Source organism: Toxotes jaculatrix, chromosome 17 (genome assembly GCF_017976425.1).
Source record: "Toxotes jaculatrix isolate fToxJac2 chromosome 17, fToxJac2.pri, whole genome shotgun sequence".
Taxonomy (NCBI): Eukaryota; Metazoa; Chordata; class Actinopteri; family Toxotidae; genus Toxotes; species Toxotes jaculatrix.
Window position 1 is genome coordinate 7,249,840 of NC_054410.1, and position 16,221 is coordinate 7,266,060.

General features: G+C 42.6%; 3 protein-coding genes across 3 annotated transcripts; 1 reads left to right on the forward strand and 2 right to left on the reverse strand.

Annotated features, from left to right (window-relative positions):
• Positions 1–1,178: 1,178 nt before the first annotated feature.
• LOC121197601 (microtubule-associated protein 1S-like) lies at positions 1,179–10,542 on the reverse strand. Its single transcript, XM_041061278.1, has 10 exons — positions 10,380–10,542; positions 9,393–9,488; positions 8,027–8,109; positions 7,468–7,605; positions 6,521–7,022; positions 6,292–6,378; positions 3,411–5,932; positions 3,122–3,263; positions 2,770–2,987; positions 1,179–2,632 (listed from the first exon to the last, which is right to left on the reverse strand). The coding sequence occupies exons 1-10, from the start codon at positions 10,540–10,542 to the stop codon at positions 2,477–2,479; spliced, it is 4,107 nt and encodes a 1,368-aa protein (XP_040917212.1). The 3' UTR covers positions 1,179–2,476.
• Positions 10,543–11,263: 721 nt separating this feature from the next.
• On the reverse strand, positions 11,264–12,060 carry LOC121197450 (cocaine- and amphetamine-regulated transcript protein-like). The gene is made up of 3 exons (XM_041061060.1): positions 11,926–12,060; positions 11,641–11,721; positions 11,264–11,371 (listed from the first exon to the last, which is right to left on the reverse strand). The coding sequence occupies exons 1-3, from the start codon at positions 12,058–12,060 to the stop codon at positions 11,264–11,266; spliced, it is 324 nt and encodes a 107-aa protein (XP_040916994.1).
• A 1,296-nt stretch (positions 12,061–13,356) lies between these two features.
• Positions 13,357–16,159, forward strand: yju2 (YJU2 splicing factor homolog). The gene is made up of 8 exons (XM_041060835.1): positions 13,357–13,487; positions 13,767–13,867; positions 14,118–14,262; positions 14,424–14,558; positions 14,651–14,832; positions 15,099–15,249; positions 15,429–15,588; positions 15,687–16,159. Exons 1-8 carry the CDS (start codon positions 13,464–13,466, stop codon positions 15,809–15,811), a joined length of 1,023 nt encoding a protein of 340 aa, XP_040916769.1. The 5' UTR covers positions 13,357–13,463; the 3' UTR covers positions 15,812–16,159.
• The last annotated feature ends 62 nt before the right edge of the window (positions 16,160–16,221 follow it).

The window sequence follows — 16,221 nt, forward strand, 5'->3', positions numbered from 1 at the left end:
ACAAGCTGTATCAACATGCTTTCTATCCTAGTGGCTACTAAGTCATTCATAGATCAGGAATAAATGATTAATAGTTACTGATTCTGTGTGTGTGTGTGTGTGTGTGTGTGTGTGTGTGTGTGTGTGTGTGTGTGTGTGTGTGTCTGTTTATCAGATTTTATCAGAAGTATTGCTTGCCAGTGTTACAACCTGATTTAAGAAGTTCCTTCTTAAATCAGGTTGTAATTTAAATTGTTGCATCACCTTATAACTGATTGGAGGACTTAGTGACACAGTAATCAGTTTTGTAGACACTAGACAGAATAAGTGTAGTGCCAGAATTAGACTGTTCAAATGGTGATGCACATTCTTTATTCATACATTACTCCAGGCCCCACAACTCACACAGTTTGATATTGTATGAACTTACAATAACAAAGTGAAAGCTTCTCAATGTTCACCAAAGCAGTGAAGTTTTTCATCCAACACACCTTCCTGCCGCTGCGTTCCCACAGTGCTTTGCTCTCTGTCTTCATGAATATCATGAATGAAACAACATACAGCACAAACAGCATTTTAAACATGCGGGACACACACATAAAGTCACAATTCAGATCTAGTTCAACCTTCCACTCCTAGTAAATTATCTAATTATGGCAGCCTTCTGCAGAGAAGAATAAGTAATATTTTGGGGGAATCATTAGATCTGGAATGGATTTGGGTTGGACAACATATGTGACATGTTAACTTCCATATACACCACTTCAGAGAGTGGTTTAAAAAAAGAAAGTTGATTGCACAAAAAAAAAAAATTGCATTCTTTTTCAAGGAAAATACAAGTTAATGATAAAAGTTTAACAGTGCATTCTATAATTACAAAATATCTTTCAAATAATTTAGAGATATGAAATGAACATTACATTTTTTTTTTTTTTTGGAGGCAGCATTCAGATGGAGAGGAAAATGGTCAGTGGTGTCCTTTTGATCTCATGCTTTGGTATTGATGAAACTCTATGTGCCACATTCACATTTGTGTGAACTAATCCTTTTAAAGGCAAGCTAGCAACAGGGATTTCCTTTGAACAGGAAACAGGAATTTCCTTTGAGGTACTGCTCCATTTAACAACTAATTGCAAATGTATGAATTGAACAGTGCCTCCGTTTTCCCTATATCTAATACAAAATTACATAGTTTGTTCCAGGAAAGTTGTTAGAATTTATTGGGCAATTACATATACGTAAAATAAAGTGGTTTGTAATTCAACAGTGAGATTTTTCATGACTTTCAGTTTAACTTTCAGGATTACTTTGCCTCCAGTTTTAAATAACATCAGGTTTATTTATTTATTCTTCTTTACAGACTACAACTTGGAAAGCTCTCATTGACACCCACTGTGTTTATGCTGTGCAAAATATTAGTCTGCAATAAACTTTATGGTCGTAACCATCACATTCAACACATTCTACAAATGCATTTGCTGCCAGATTCCTGATTAGCATGATTCTAAACACTTGTAATGGATTACAATTACAGTGCCATTTTTAATAGGATGATTGATGTAATGCTATAAAATTTAATCTGATACTCTAATCCCCGCTGACAGATTTGTCTTTGCGTACAGCAATCTCAGACTCAGTGGGAGATTATCGCTCTCCAGCAGTGGACTCGTCTGCATCTGTTTTGCTCGGTATCAAAGCCACAGTGGCACAATACTTTTGAAAGCAGGTACAACACACGGCAAAACTCACCTCACATCTGCTCACAGTGCTCACAACAAACACCTGGCCATACACTGTGAATTTTAGTAAATAAAAGGAATACAATGCAAACAGTGCTTTCATAAACAAAAGTTTGCATACTGTTGCCATCTGGGAATTTTTTTTATGTTGTCTGACTAGCTGATTATTTCTTGAATTCCTTCCACATGGATTGATAAATGTTATATTACAAGCAACTAAATGGGCCCAGAAATATAGCACAGGCTGCTGTCACACTTCAGTGCTTTACATATTGAGAAAACAAGCCTACACATAGTGCCATAAAACCCCATGTATGCTATTTTGACTAATCTACAATGTTAGCTTTCATGTGAATCTACATGTTTGCAGACAAGCTTCTCTTGCAGCCAATGTGATCTCCTCTCCTGTTAGGCACAGGGTCATTGGTAAAAAATAAAATAAAAATACAAATCATGCAGTTCTCCCCACAGGGATGTGTGTTCTCCACGGGTGAAGAGAAATAAGGGCTTTTTGATGCAAAAGAAGCCCACAAAGCAGTGGAAACCAGGAGAGGATGGGGTGAATGCCCCATCTAATTACCCATTCAGTCGTTTTCATGCAGTAAGGAGCCTTATATTTCCTTTATTTCCCCATAATGTCTGCTTCTAACTCTCTATTTCTGTTGCTCTTCACTGCACACTTTTTCTTTCTCGCTCATACACACATTTCCATCCTTTAGCTCATATTCACCCTCCACTTCTGCATCTCACAGCGTGCCTCAGAACTCTATCTTGCAGGCAGGAAAGGTCTCGTCCTGCATGGCAACAGTGCTGTTGGATCCCAGGACGGTGATTCCCAGCTCCCTCTGTCTGTCCAGGGTCTGCTGGTACCACTCCTGCATCGACACCGACTCAAAGGTGGGAATCACTGTCACCTGAAGATACAGAGAAGTGTAAACATGAATAAGAAGTCACTCACATTTAACCTCACTGCTCACTGCAAGATACCCACCAGTATCATGTAATATTTGTTTCAATGTGCATGAATCTAACTGTGCATGTGTTTTTCTACCTGCATGGTGTCAGGCCAGGATATCTTTCCATCCAACAGAGCGTCCAGTGTATGCCTCATAAGTTCCTCCCTCTCTGGACTGTCGCCGCTGATGATGTAGCAGGAGGAGCGCACACACCTGAAGAAGTCCACACTGACTGTTGGAGAGGAGGCTCCAGAGGGGATATAGGCCAGGTCCACGTACATACTGACCTCACCAACAGAGGTAGACTTAGAGCCTGTTAAAGGAGGAAGAGGAGAAATTGCGGAATTACAATAACAACACCAAGCGAAAAGAGTCCGTGGACAAACACAAGTCTGGAAGGTCGCTATTTGAGAACAGGAAAGGGAGAAGGAAAAAAAAAATCTGTACCTGGATTGGTTGAGGATTTTGCTGGTGCTGAGCGAATGCTGGAGGAAGGTGTACGAGTGGACGAGCCGTTCCCTTTTGCAACTACACTTTGGCTCCCTGTCCTGCTTTTCCCTGAGCCTGATCTTTGGGAGCCCTCAGTAACCTAGTAACAGAAAAAAAAGCCAAACTGTACACAAGGTATGACATTTGAAAAATTCTATTATTCTCCTGCAAATGTAACGCCACTTTTATCATCCAACAAATAGTGCCTAAATACATCTTTTCTTCTATGCCAATAGGACAAACTCACCCCTGGCATTTTTTTCCCTCGCATGCTGCCGGCTTTAGCTCTCTTCCCGTGCGCATCAGTGTCAGACTGAGGAACAGGCATGGAGGCGTCGGGATGTGGGGGCAGAGGCGGACTGTCCCTGAGAGGCGCTGGAAGAGGGTCTGGGGGCAGAGCCTGACTGGTGCAGAGGTCGTGAGGGGAGTTAGTCGGCTCACTACACGACTCATCCTCATCTGAGTCCAGAGCTCCATCTGCTGTGGTGGATGGACAGTCCTCTGTACAAACGGGGGCATTTGATTCACTGGGAGATGTGTCCTTAGGGTTGTTATTGTTGTTCCCGTGATGATGTGGAGCAAAGGCTCCTCTAGAGGGTTCACTGGCACCTGAGCCGGAGTCAGGAGGTTTGAAATGCTTGAACTCACAAGGAGAAACCAGACAAAGATCCACATCATGAGGTGATGCCTCAAAATGAAGTGTGTTAGGAGCTGGAGGTCGCCCCATCTCTGGAACTTGACCTAAAGATCTGGGAGGCTTCTTCATTGATAAGGACATTCCCACAAAATGGCCTCCATTGGAGTGGGAGTGATGAACGCTGTCATCCCCCTCTCTTTGGCTCACATTGGTTGGTCCCTGCTCAAAGGACATGGACAGTGATTCATCCACTTCTGTGGACTGAGGTGAGCTCACCTCTGCTGGCATAGAGTGTGTAGTGGTGGTGGTAGCCACAGAAGGAGAAGGGTCAGAGGATCCGTCTTTAAATGTACCCAAAGAAAGAAAACTTAGATGCTTCTCCCTGGGATTTGTGTGGCTCTCTGGGGTGTTCTTGGGCTGGCATAGCTGCCCCTCACTTTGCCTGGTTGATCCATTTGGCTGGTTGACATCAGTGGACTCTATGTTAGCCATCTGGGCCTGTAACCTGCTAAGAGTGGCCCTGTTGCACCACACATCATCTGGGGAAAGACAGTAGGGAGTGTGGCCTGCACTGTTGGGCCGTGAGTCAGGGGAGGTCGGCTCTACGGTCTCCTCGTCAGGGCTGGCAGGGGCCTGGTTCTCTGGAGAGGATCTTGAGGGAGGGCTGTGTCTCAAAGCCCCATCCAGGAGGGTGTACTCCGTCGGGGTTAAGTCTAGCTGGACGGTGCGCTCATTCTTTGGTTCCTTGTTCAAGGGAGATGGAAATCCCACAACCTTTGCTGGTTTGGTTGCACTTCTAGACTGGTCTCCAGACCCTTTCTGCACGTCTACACCAGCATTCTCTCCAGTCCCAGCTTTATTTTGCACTTCATTATCACCACTCTGTCCTTCCATTATCCCTGTGCCACCTGCTGCTTCTTTCCCTGGTGTATCAGCAGTTTCATTACTTGTCTCTTTGCTCAGACTTCCAAGGGTCTTTTCATTTCCTGACTCACTGCTTTTCTGCTTTCCTTCATCTGCTATTTCCACCTGCGCCCCTCCTCGTTCAGTTTCCTCCCGCAGCCTGAGAAAATCAGCAGTCATATCCTCAGGGGTAGATGTTTTGGAGCCACAGGGGTTCTCTTCAGGTTCTCTCTCTGGTTTTTGATTCTGCTGTTCTGTAGCAGGGCAGTCTGGCTTTGGGATTTCTAACGTAGTCCCAGCATCAGGTTTTGTTGAGTTGTTATTTGGCAATTCACTGTTTACATGTGCCTTCTTTCCATCATCTGCTTCCTTTCCCGATGGTTTTCTTGTTTTCTTCGTCCCTGTTTTAGAGTCATTTTTTGCTTCCTTTTTGAGCTTAGTTTTATTTTCATTCTTTGGTTTGGAAGAGAGACCATCCTTTTTCACCTGATCATTCTTCATAACACTGTTCTCCTCTTTATTGCCAGTCTTCTCTTCCTTTTTCCCATCCTTCCCTCCTCCTTTCTTTGACGTATTCTTCTCTGACATAGCTGCCTTTTGCTTTACACCCACGTCTTTCATTTTGGTTTTATCAACTCCATTTACTCCTTTACCCTTTTCCTTCACTGATACCTCCTTAGCCTCTTCTCTAACCCCTTTTTCTTTCCCATGTTTGGAGGTTGTTTCCTTCCCTTGTGACCTACTACTATCCTGGCTCTCTGTCCTCTTAGCCTTCCTGTCTTCCCCGAGCCTCTCCAGGTCACCGGTTGTCACAGTGGGTTTTTGGAGGAAGGCCAGGCCCTTCAGCTTCTCTAGCCCTTGCAGGAGCTTGGCCTGTGGGGTAACACCAGGGAACAGCACCCTGACCACCTTCTCTTGAGGGCACGCTGGATGCCACACAAGCAGAGCAGACACTGAAGCCAGAGCAGTGAGAGGGAGAGTTTGGGATTTGGATGCTGATGACACTGCATCAGGCCAGTTTTGCATGAGAGTCTGGTACTCCTGGCTGTTTTTGCTGGGATTGAGGATGTATAAATCCAGCTGTCCCACTCCCATCTTCTGGAACAGGGTTAGTGGCTCAAAGGGGACTCCTTGGGGTCGAAACATTGGTTGTGGTCTGATGTCTAACTTCTTTAATAACTGCAGGGTTAGGGCTGCCTGGTGTGTACTCTTCAGTACATTGTCCACACCTGAGAAAAGTATAATGACAGCTGTACTTGATTGTAGTCACTCTGTAGTCACTGTTTTTTGCATTTAGAAATCTAGCAGGGGTCCTTGCATAGGTGGTGGTTACCACATGATTAGGGACTAATGAGTTAAAGATATCCTGTTGAGTTTTTCATAACCAGAGGAGCTCGTATTTTACGGTATTTTAACAAAAGGGTCCCTCTTTTCTTTGTATCTCAAGCAATGTGAGCAAGGATGCACATATAAGCACATATGTATGTTTGTGATTGATGTTATAAATCAATCATATACAATAGCACTCTTTAGTTCTGTCTTATTCACTTCTACTCTGTATTATAATGGGTTTTAATGTATAACTCACAGGGCTGTTGCTCCACCTGTAACCTGCTGGGGGCGTTAAAGAACACGACTCCAAGCTCTGGGGAGATCAGCCTTTTAGACAAGTCGTCTGTTCAAAAAAAATATATATACAAAGAGGCAGAGAAACACACAATGAGAAATTTTAACTTGAAACAGGTGAAGAGGATCCATAAAGAGGACCCAAGCAACATTTCCTCACTGCAGCACCATAAGAAACATTATTATATTACCTTTGACATCAGAGCTCAGCTCCAGCTCTGCCACCTTCCTCTCCAGGAAGGTGTTGACCCCTGGCAGGTTTTCCGTCCCGATGTGCGTCAGCAAAACTGCATCAACACGGTCGAGGTGGCGGACCAGCTTCCAGAAACAGGCCAGCGTGTCCGAGCCGCCATCCACCAGCACCGTGAAGCCATTAACAGCAAAGAAGGCACAGTCACCGCGGCCAGCAGGGAACACGTAGCAGCAGGGACGGGACAGCTTGAGGAAACCGACGGTGGTGGGAGGAGGCAGGAGGTCAAAGGTGGATGGAGGGCAAAGGGTACTGGAGATGAGGGAGGTGAATTCCCCCAGGGCCTCCATGGCAGGCAGCACCTCTGGGGGATTGATGTGAAGCGTGAAAGGACCCTGTAGAGGCTGGTTTCCCAAGAGAGTCTTCCTCCACTCACCGATGTTGGGACAGCTTAGGGTCAGACTGAGCTTGGAGGAGGAGGCAGAGCTCTCTTGACCTATGAACTGAAGACAGAGACAACATCCAGTATTTTTTTTTAGTTAATATTGCCTGGGAAAATACATTCGCTGCCAGCAAAAAGCCAGCACAGCAAAGATGTGTTTGAGGCAGTTTAGACAGACTGTCTCCCGCTCAGTACTTATCTTAGTCATAATTATTTAAAAAAACTAATTTAAAGGATCTTTCTTTAAAATGTTTCTATTGTATTTTCTCTTTTAGATCACTGTAAATGCACTGTCTATGGGTTTAGCTATTTCTTTGTCTATTTTCATAGACCAAAATGAAGGAAAAGTAAACTACAGATTAACCAGTAGTGAAAACAGTTGTTTCTTCAAAATAAGCCTAAATATGTAAATGTTCAAGATTTTAAGCAACTGATGTAACATTACCTAACACATGTTTATGTTTATTTGTAAAACGGTACGAGTCAGGAAGGAATATGGCCGTTACCTGCTGTGTTATTATTTGTTTCAGTTGATGCGGTGAAAACAGTCCTCTGTGAAACAGTAGGTCTCCGCTTTCCTCCAAGCTCTGGCCAGCCAAGATCAACAGCTTATGAGCCGATTCCCGCGACAGCAGAGCAAACACCTGACCAGGCGAGAGAGATGGTGAGATGTGTTGTTTTTCAATGCCACTTCTTTATAATCAAAACTCAAAGAGCAGCAGTGGAGAAAAATGAAAGAATAAAGGGGAGAGAGAAAAATCAAAGAAAAAAGATGTTATCTTTGCTTTGGCTCAGTAATTATTTTAGACAAAACATATTTTGTTAATAAGGCAGAAATTTGAAAGAATTAATGATAATGAAAACAAAATATTACTTGTGACTCATATCAGTTCATTTGGAAAAGGTCTGTAATTTAATGACGTTTTATCATTTAAGGATTGTAATAAAAATGAGTCAGAATCAGAATAATTGTAAAACTGTATCATTATGTGTTTAACTTGGCCAGCCGTCTTCCAAGAACTTGATCTACCATATCTCTGAGAGAACCAGGATTTATCCCCTCACCTCCGAATGAACCTGTTCCTGAGGTGGACTGATCAGCACTTGAGTGTCCAACACTCTGGTGCTGTGCCGCAGACACTTCTGCCCTGAGGAGGCAGAGAGAGAAACAAAAGATAGAAAGAAAGGGACGGACAGGCAGACAACCAAGGGAAAGCAAGAAAGAGAGTCACAGCCGAGGAAGATAGAAAACAAGCCCATGGATCCGAGCAGTGAGCAAGAGGCCAGAAGCAATAGGGGGAAGGAGAGGAATCAAAGACGTCAAAGTGAAAGTGAACCGGGAAGGTGATTGATTCACTGAGCCAAAAAATGGGAAGGAAGAAGAGTGGAACAGCTGAGTCAGAGGAACTGAGATGCCAAGTTTGCTCAGTCTGCAGTGAATATCCAGTCTGAGAGGAACTGGATGAACGTCTGAGGATACAGAGGCGAACACAGCCAACTGGAAGACAATGACCCAAATAGGAACAAAAGTTTCTTTCTCTGTATTTCAGGTTAGAAACAAACAAACAGAAGCAAAAACAACTGACAAATCTCACTGGCTACTGCACCGAATTACATTTTTTTTTACATCTCTGATTAACTTAGCACAAAGCCTGGAAACAAGGGGAAACAGCAAGCCTGATTAACAAAATTCACCTACTAGTATCTCTACAGCTCATTAATTAAGACGTTATATCTTGTTTGTTTAGCCGGTACAAAAACTGAAGTTTAGAAATGACACTTTTACAGCCCTTAGTGGTGCTGGTCTATGGATTTTATGCACTCTCTATGCAAAGCTGAGCTAACAAGCTGCTTGCTCCAATCACACATTTACCAAATTTACTGTAATAGTACTGATCTCCTCATCTAACTTTTAACAAGAAAGCAAATAAGCGAATTAAGCAAAATGCCAAACTATTCCTTTCACCCTGACACCAAAAATAACATGTAAGCTCTACAGTTCATCATGTACAGTGCAGGCAACCTTCTTGGCTGCAGTTTCATCTTCTCTAGAAGGGGATGTGTCTGTTCTCGTCTGTGTTCGTCACCTTACTTCACAGCTCAGCTTCTCTTGTCCTTAGCACTTCACAATAAAAGGCTGTAACCCATACAGAGAGAGAGAGAGAGAGAGAGAGAGAGAGCGAGAGAGAGAGAGAGAGAGAGAGAGAGAGAGAGAGAGAGAGGTGGCACAGCTTGGATGCCGCTCTCTATTGTTTTCTGTCCAAAGGTCCCACCCATGTTCAACAATCATCTGACTGCTCCTCCACTTTCCTTCCTTCCTTCCTCTTTGACCCCAGACCCGCCGAGCTGGTGGGTTACCATGGAGACGGGGCTCTCTGTGAGGTCAAAGAGTTTGAGCATAAAGGATCACTCAAATCAACCAGTTTCTTACCTGCACCCTTGAATGACGCCGTGTGATGGGACAGGAATTCTTGCAGATAGAGGTTCAGGTTACAGGATTTTAAGTCAATGTCCCATGACCGAATACCTGTAGACAAGAGAGGCATTTGGTCACATGGTGCAACAATTGGTATATGTAAGAAAGAAAAAAGGACAATGATAAACAAGAATATAGTGAAAGTCCAAATTTGGTGAATTTTGCAAATGGACTTAAAAGTTCAGTGTTCCTTTAAGCTAAATTAACCATTTAAACCACTGGATTGCCTAGAATTGCAAGTTTTTCTTAGCTCATGAAAAGTTGATAACAGCATTACATGGTTTTAATAGGACAGTGGTGAAATGTTGGTTGGCCTGTGATAATGATAAACATCTTTATGTCTCTGTTTCCCATTCGCAGTATCTGGCCTTATGTTTCCGTTTCTGTTTCCCTATCTTTTTACAGCCTTTTTGCATAAATTATGCAATCAAATGTCCCTTCCTCATACACATCTATGGCTGTACTCACACAGTAAAACACCTACTGTAATGCGTTATGATAGCATGTCGTGCACTGCCTACTACTCAGTCTTTCTGTATCTACAGTTTCTGATGTACACAGAATCACAAAGGTTAACGGCACATCGTTTACAAGTGGCAATGTGTTGACTGTATATCCGCCCTGCATCATTTCCCCCTAAAGCTTATCCTTGCATAACGATTTATACTGAGGCGAAAGACAAACCACCAGCTCCAGACCTCTTTTAATTATAACGTGCCCAGAGGGATGAGGTGATGCTGATGGTGGAGCATCGCCAAGTGACGCATCCTCGGTCAGCAGGGTGGATGAAATTACATAAACACTGCAATAAGGTCAGTGTAACACCCTCGGTGATGATTTAGGTGACGAGAACTTGCAGGCATCTGAATTTCTACCCGAATATAGAGAAAAGCAAAATGACATAAACACTAGCTATAAGAGGGCGGGTTGAAATAAACGTACCTCGTTCGATCTCCCTGCTGATGTGTCCCGTCTGTCTGAAGTGAGCGCTCCGTCCGATAATGATGAGCAGGGAGTATTTGTGGAGGCAGAAGTCGAGGTTTGCGGTCGCAGCGCGCCTCGGCTGCTCCTGGACCTCCCTCTCCAGCACCCGGCTGGACGCCATGTTGGAAACTTGCACTTGGATGTGATGTCATTGAAAAAGCCTGACAGCGCCTTTTATTACAGGGAGACGACAGCTGATGTGCTGGAATGCGTAGGAGGAGAATTTTTCTTATCATTTTAATTAAATGCAAATAACCATCCAGGGACGACTGTGGCAAAATGAAAAAGGTGCCAATAGGCGACCATATACAGTTTATACAATACTGGATATAATCGGCTATTTTTGAGTCTCTCTTTCTCTTACACACGCCCACAGACACACGCAGTCTTGAATTCAAAAGTTAATTTAATGACCCATTCATCTTACAAATGTTTTTTTCAGAAACCATGTCTTCTTCCATAAACAGAAACAATAATAAACCAAAACAAAAGTATGAAAAAAAACAAGGATTTATGACAAAATCCACATTTAAAATAATAAAGAATAAGTTCCACCTGTGCCAGGATCACAAATACACAAAGAGACGCGTACACAGACCACTGAACCTATTCAAAACACATTCTAACACATTCCGGTCCACGTTTATAAAAGAAAGTCCTTTATTAGCCACATATTACATCACATTGTTGTTGTTGCTTTTTTATCACAAAGAGAATAACAGTAGCAGCCCTCCCTGCCATATCACACATTCAGGAGGGGAAATATTCTTGTCACTCCAAACCCCTGAACTCTCTCCTATCATGTCTTGCACCTTGGTTTCCCCTTTCTTTCTTTCTTTCTTTCACAAACATTTGAGGACATAAAAGTTACAGGAAGTCCCTCGGGGGCAGCTGCACAGCGTGCCAATTCGCGCGCCTTTACGCACGGCACACGGTTCTCCCGCGTCACACTGGAAAGATAAAAACAACATCAATTCATGAAACTGCAGATATAGGTTTTAGATTTATTTTCGTAATCTGACCTGACAATAAGAACTGTGTTTCCAAAGTTATAACTTAGTCCATCCAAGGACAATATTTTTTAATCTGGCATATTTCTAGATCATAATAATACTGTTAAGAAAAATAAGAATAATAATAAGGAAATGTAACCCATTCACAGTGCTGAAAATAAAAATACTCTTTAAGCTGTTCTGTAACTTCTAATTTGTTTACTTACCGAGGGCAGCCAGCCAAGCTTTTTCTCTAAGGGCATCTCTTTGCTCCTGAGCTTCTCCAAAACTTCTTGCAAAGCGTCAATCTAGACAGGAAAAATGTCAATACGAAGAAATCATGATTTTAAAACAAGACCTGTGCGTGGAGAAAATTATGGAGAAATCATTAGCCTACATGGAATTAACAGTTCAACATCTCAGGTATACTGTGAATGTTATTCTTTAAAATCTTAAATGTTTCTAAAATTGTTTATAAGACCCACACCCATAACCCTTATTAAATCTCTCACCAGGTCTTTCTCCTGTTGGGTTTTCAGCGGGAAATCCAACGAGCGAGTCTCCAGTGAGGAGTCCTCTGCACGAACGAGCCACAGGTAGGCGCAGCAGCAGGTGGCCGCGAGGAGAAGAGCCCGTGCGCTGATCATGGTGCTGAAAGACAAGCAGATGGAGTCCTTCTCTTCAGCGGGCGGATGACTGGAGGGTCTGGGGGTCTTCTGTACAGAGAGCCCCCTCTTTATAGCTGCTTTACAGCTGCGGTTGACATCAGCCAGCCTCTGAAATATTCATGGAAACTTTGGCAAGGGTGACGCTATTCGGCACCTTTGTATCTTTAACTGAGGGGCGACTGGATGAAATCAAGGTTAAAGGTGAACTTACATTTTAAAAACACATATTTGACAAAGTAATCGAGGAGCTGAAGGTAAGTTTTTCCTTCCCGTCGTTTATGGTGAGCTTCTGATTTATTTAACTTGTGCCACAGATCCCTATGAAAACCTGGTTTGACAGGGCAAAGCAGCAAAATCGTCTTTTTTAAAATCTCAATCTGACTCATTGATGAGTCATTTTGATGTGTCAGAAAACGTCTGAGAACTCAACACAAACAGTGCATGAAAGCACCACCCAACAAAACTATTCATCTGAAACTGTCAAATCTTAAATACAATCTGCTACTCTTACATACATCTTGAGGAGAGTACATTCACAGACTTTTTCCCTCCCATGTTTTGCTGCTAATCTATTCTGCCCATCTTCTCATCTGTCACCTCTGTCCAATAAAGCTGAAATCAGACCTCGGGCTGACCCACACTGACACCAATCTGCAATCAGGATCCAATTTCCTTTTGTTGGAATAACCTTAACCACCCCCTAAGCAATATATGTGTGTGGCTGGAAAGCTCATGTTGACACACCAACCATGTCAGAGACCCCATGTCACTGACAATTCAAGTTATCCTCAGGGGGCAATTCCTCCACCGTGATGGTCATGATCTCCTCCACTGGAGCAGGCAGCTTTTATCACAAGTTAAAACACAATTTTAACCAATGTGTGCATATACACAAAACAACATATTTCAGCATTTTCATAAACTTATAGATGCACGAATATTTTGAATGAATGAATGAATATTTTTGTGGCTGAATCAGAGATTCCCGCAGAAAGGCACATATTGATCATAATGCATCTGTTTAATAACATCTTTTAATTGTGCTCTTCCTCACAGAATATTTATATTTAATAGTCTTTTTATAGCCTGCATTTTTCCTGGCTGTGTGTTTGTTCTCCTCCCTCATATAATTTTACCTTATGCCATCAGAAACATGCTATAAAAAGGGTAGAACTAGGCCATTTAAATGTTTGCTGTTCGTGTTGTAATTTGTCCTTCCTCCTGCGGGGGGCGCAAAAGCACACACGTGAAACATGTTGAAGACCGGAAGCTAATGAAGGAACAAGCGGAAGTTAATGTACAGTTTACTAGCTGTTCCGAATTAACCCTCAACCCATTTCTTCCATCGTTTTCTTTTCGTTGGGTTTCCAGCAAAAGCAACAATGTCCGAAAGAAAAGTGTTAAATGTAAGTACATGGCCGCCAACGACGTGCCTCTTTTTTGCGAAGTTTAAAATAGTAATGTATAAGCGGCACAAGAAACCAAGCAGGCTAACGTTAGCTTTGAAATGTGTGTCGTAGCTAATAGAAGTGGTAAATTTGCATATTGAAAGTACACCATGTGTTTGCTTTAAAGCTTACAAATGAAACCGCATTGGTCACATTTCCATCTTTTTGGTGATATAGGTGATATTGTCCTAAGTGGAGTTTTTTCCGTGATTCACATTTGTGTTTTGTCTTCCACAGAAATACTATCCTCCGGATTTCGATCCGTCCAAAATCCCAAAGCTGAAACTCCCCAAAGATCGACAGTATGTGGTCAGATTGATGGCTCCTTTCAATATGAGGTATGTCTTTCTCATCTATGTGTGTGTCAGCGTGTGTTTCAGTACGCATGTTACTCATATATACGACATGAATAACATCAATAGCAAGTTTAACGCCATGCCACACAACTCGCTCAGCTGGCGTGGCAGAGGAGGAGAGAGCAGGCATTTTGGTTGACTTGGTTTCATTTGAAGGCAAAAAACTATTTCTTTTTGGTTGAGTGAGTCATGTGGCTGTAGTGTCATCAGCATTACCTCTTTTGTTTTGTAGATGTAAAACATGTGGCGAATACATCTACAAAGGGAAGAAGTTCAATGCACGTAAAGAAACTGTTCAGAATGAGCTGTACATGGGACTGCCCATCTTCCGTTTCTACATCAAATGTACTCGATGTCTTGCTGAGATTACGTTTAAGGTGAGAGAATTTAATATTGTAATGATCACAAATATATTTACTGAAATGAGACAAACCAAGTACTCTTAAGGTAAAGAAAGGTATTTTCTGTAAGAGACATATCCAGCATTATGCATAAAATAATTGTCTTGCGTATTCGTATCTCATCTTGTGATTTTTAGACAGACCCAGAGAACACAGACTATGCAATGGAGCATGGTGCCACACGAAACTTTCAGGCTGAGAAACTCATTGAGGAAGAGGAGAAGAGAATTCAGCAGGAGAGAGAAGAGGAGGAACTGAACAACCCCATGAAGGTCAGTGTATAAATGTCAGCTTCTGTTATGACTTTGAACTGTATTCAGGCACTGGGCATGAGGAGTTAAATGGTTTCCCAATCTTCTACCAGGTGTTGGAAAACCGCACAAAGGATTCCAAGATGGAGATGGAGGTTTTGGAGAACCTCCAGGAGCTGAAGGAGCTTAACCAGAGGCAGGCTCTGGTAGACTTCGAGGGGATGATTGAGCAGTACAGAGAAATGGAGAAAAGAGAGAAGGAACGGGAGAAAGAGGAGGATGAGCGAGAGACAAAGTGAGTGGGTGAGGTTTCGATAGACAATGGGCAGTGAAGCAAAAGTAAAACGTTAACATTTTATGTGTATTGCACAATTAAGTAATAATAGGTTGTTTATCAACCTTCTAAAGACTATATATTTACTACATATGTTCTCACTGACCTGACCCAATTTCTACGTGTGTGTATTAAAATTTGTCATATATGTTCTTATAATCAGCTTAGACTCTGAGCAATAGTCATTAAAATCCCAGCTGAACTGAATTTCCAAAATTGTTTCACAGCGAGATGTTGGAGCGCGCCCTCATAAAAAGACTAAGGGACTCTGACTCTGATTCAGAGAAAGAGGAGGAGAGCAGCAGCTCACACTCAGACAGGTCCAGCACAGACAAACCAACAGACATCCTCACAACTGACAAACCCACAGAGACACAGGTATGTATGACCACTCACATCAAGCATCAATTCTTAATTGTAATGCAGGGTGTAAAAGGTGTAAAAAGTCTTGAAAGCTGACAGACTGAACCTTGCACATACCCTGTACTGGTATGAAGAGGCAAAGAAAGATGGTGTGACCTGGGAGTATGCGATTGTCTCATGCTGTGTTTCTACAGGGAGCCACAGCTGGAGGAGTGAAGAGGGCCAAGACGGAGAGCTGGGAGAGGAGTGTGGGGACGCTGGGTGGTGGAAGAGCACTAGGGTCTCTGGTGGTGCGAAAGAAACCAACAGCAGCTGTCAGCACACCCAGTCCAGTGGCAGCCACTTCACAGACAGGTAACACATCAGTCATCTTTTGCTGCTTGTTCACATCCTTAATTAAAGGTTTGCACATGATTTCAAGAGGAACACTCATTGTGTATCTTGTTTTACAGATTCAAAGGCATCACAGGCGGCAGACTCCACAAATGCTTCGAAGCCCGTTACCGCACCAAGTGGGTCATCATCTCTCAGCCTGCTGGGGGCGTACTCAGACAGTGACAGCAATGACAGCGAATGAGAGGCAGAAGACTTTAGTGACTGACACACAGTTGTATGAATGATGCAGAAAAGAATGTAATGATGTGGACTTTTTTGTAATTCTCTACAGAAATCAAAAATCATGTGTAAACCACTTCGTGGGTTCTCTCTATGAAAACCTTTCTGTAAAGAAATGACTGATGAGAAGCCATTGTGTTGGTGGACAGTCGTTAGCAGGAACTGTACTGTCTGCTGTCCAAATCCATCTTCCTTAGCAGATCCACTGGTTCATGGATCTGTTGTTACAGAGAATTTAACCCAGAGAAAAAGGGTAATTTTTGTGAAACAAATTTGTGCTATTTTAGTGTTTATTAAAGTCTGTTTAACTCTTTGTTTTTGAAAAATCTTTGACATCTTGCAACACTTCAACATTCTTTCTTTCCTGAATGT

Coding starts and splice junctions, on each gene's coding strand:
- LOC121197601 (XM_041061278.1), bottom strand. CDS start 10,542: ATGGCGTCCAGCCGGGTGCTGGAGAGGGAGGTCCAGGAGCAGCCGAGG. Junction 7,606..8,026: donor AGGAACAGGTTCATTCGGAG/GTGAGGGGATAA, acceptor TCGCCTGGTCAG/GTGTTTGCTCTGCTGTCGCG. Junction 3,264..3,410: donor GAGGGAAAAAAATGCCAGGG/GTGAGTTTGTCC, acceptor TTCTGTTACTAG/GTTACTGAGGGCTCCCAAAG.
- LOC121197450 (XM_041061060.1), bottom strand. CDS start 12,060: ATGATCAGCGCACGGGCTCTTCTCCTCGCGGCCACCTGCTGCTGCGCC. Junction 11,722..11,925: donor CCCAACAGGAGAAAGACCTG/GTGAGAGATTTA, acceptor TTTCCTGTCTAG/ATTGACGCTTTGCAAGAAGT. Junction 11,372..11,640: donor AGCTTGGCTGGCTGCCCTCG/GTAAGTAAACAA, acceptor TTATCTTTCCAG/TGTGACGCGGGAGAACCGTG.
- yju2 (XM_041060835.1), top strand. CDS start 13,464: ATGTCCGAAAGAAAAGTGTTAAAT. Junction 13,488..13,766: donor CCGAAAGAAAAGTGTTAAAT/GTAAGTACATGG, acceptor TGTCTTCCACAG/AAATACTATCCTCCGGATTT. Junction 14,263..14,423: donor TTGCTGAGATTACGTTTAAG/GTGAGAGAATTT, acceptor TGTGATTTTTAG/ACAGACCCAGAGAACACAGA.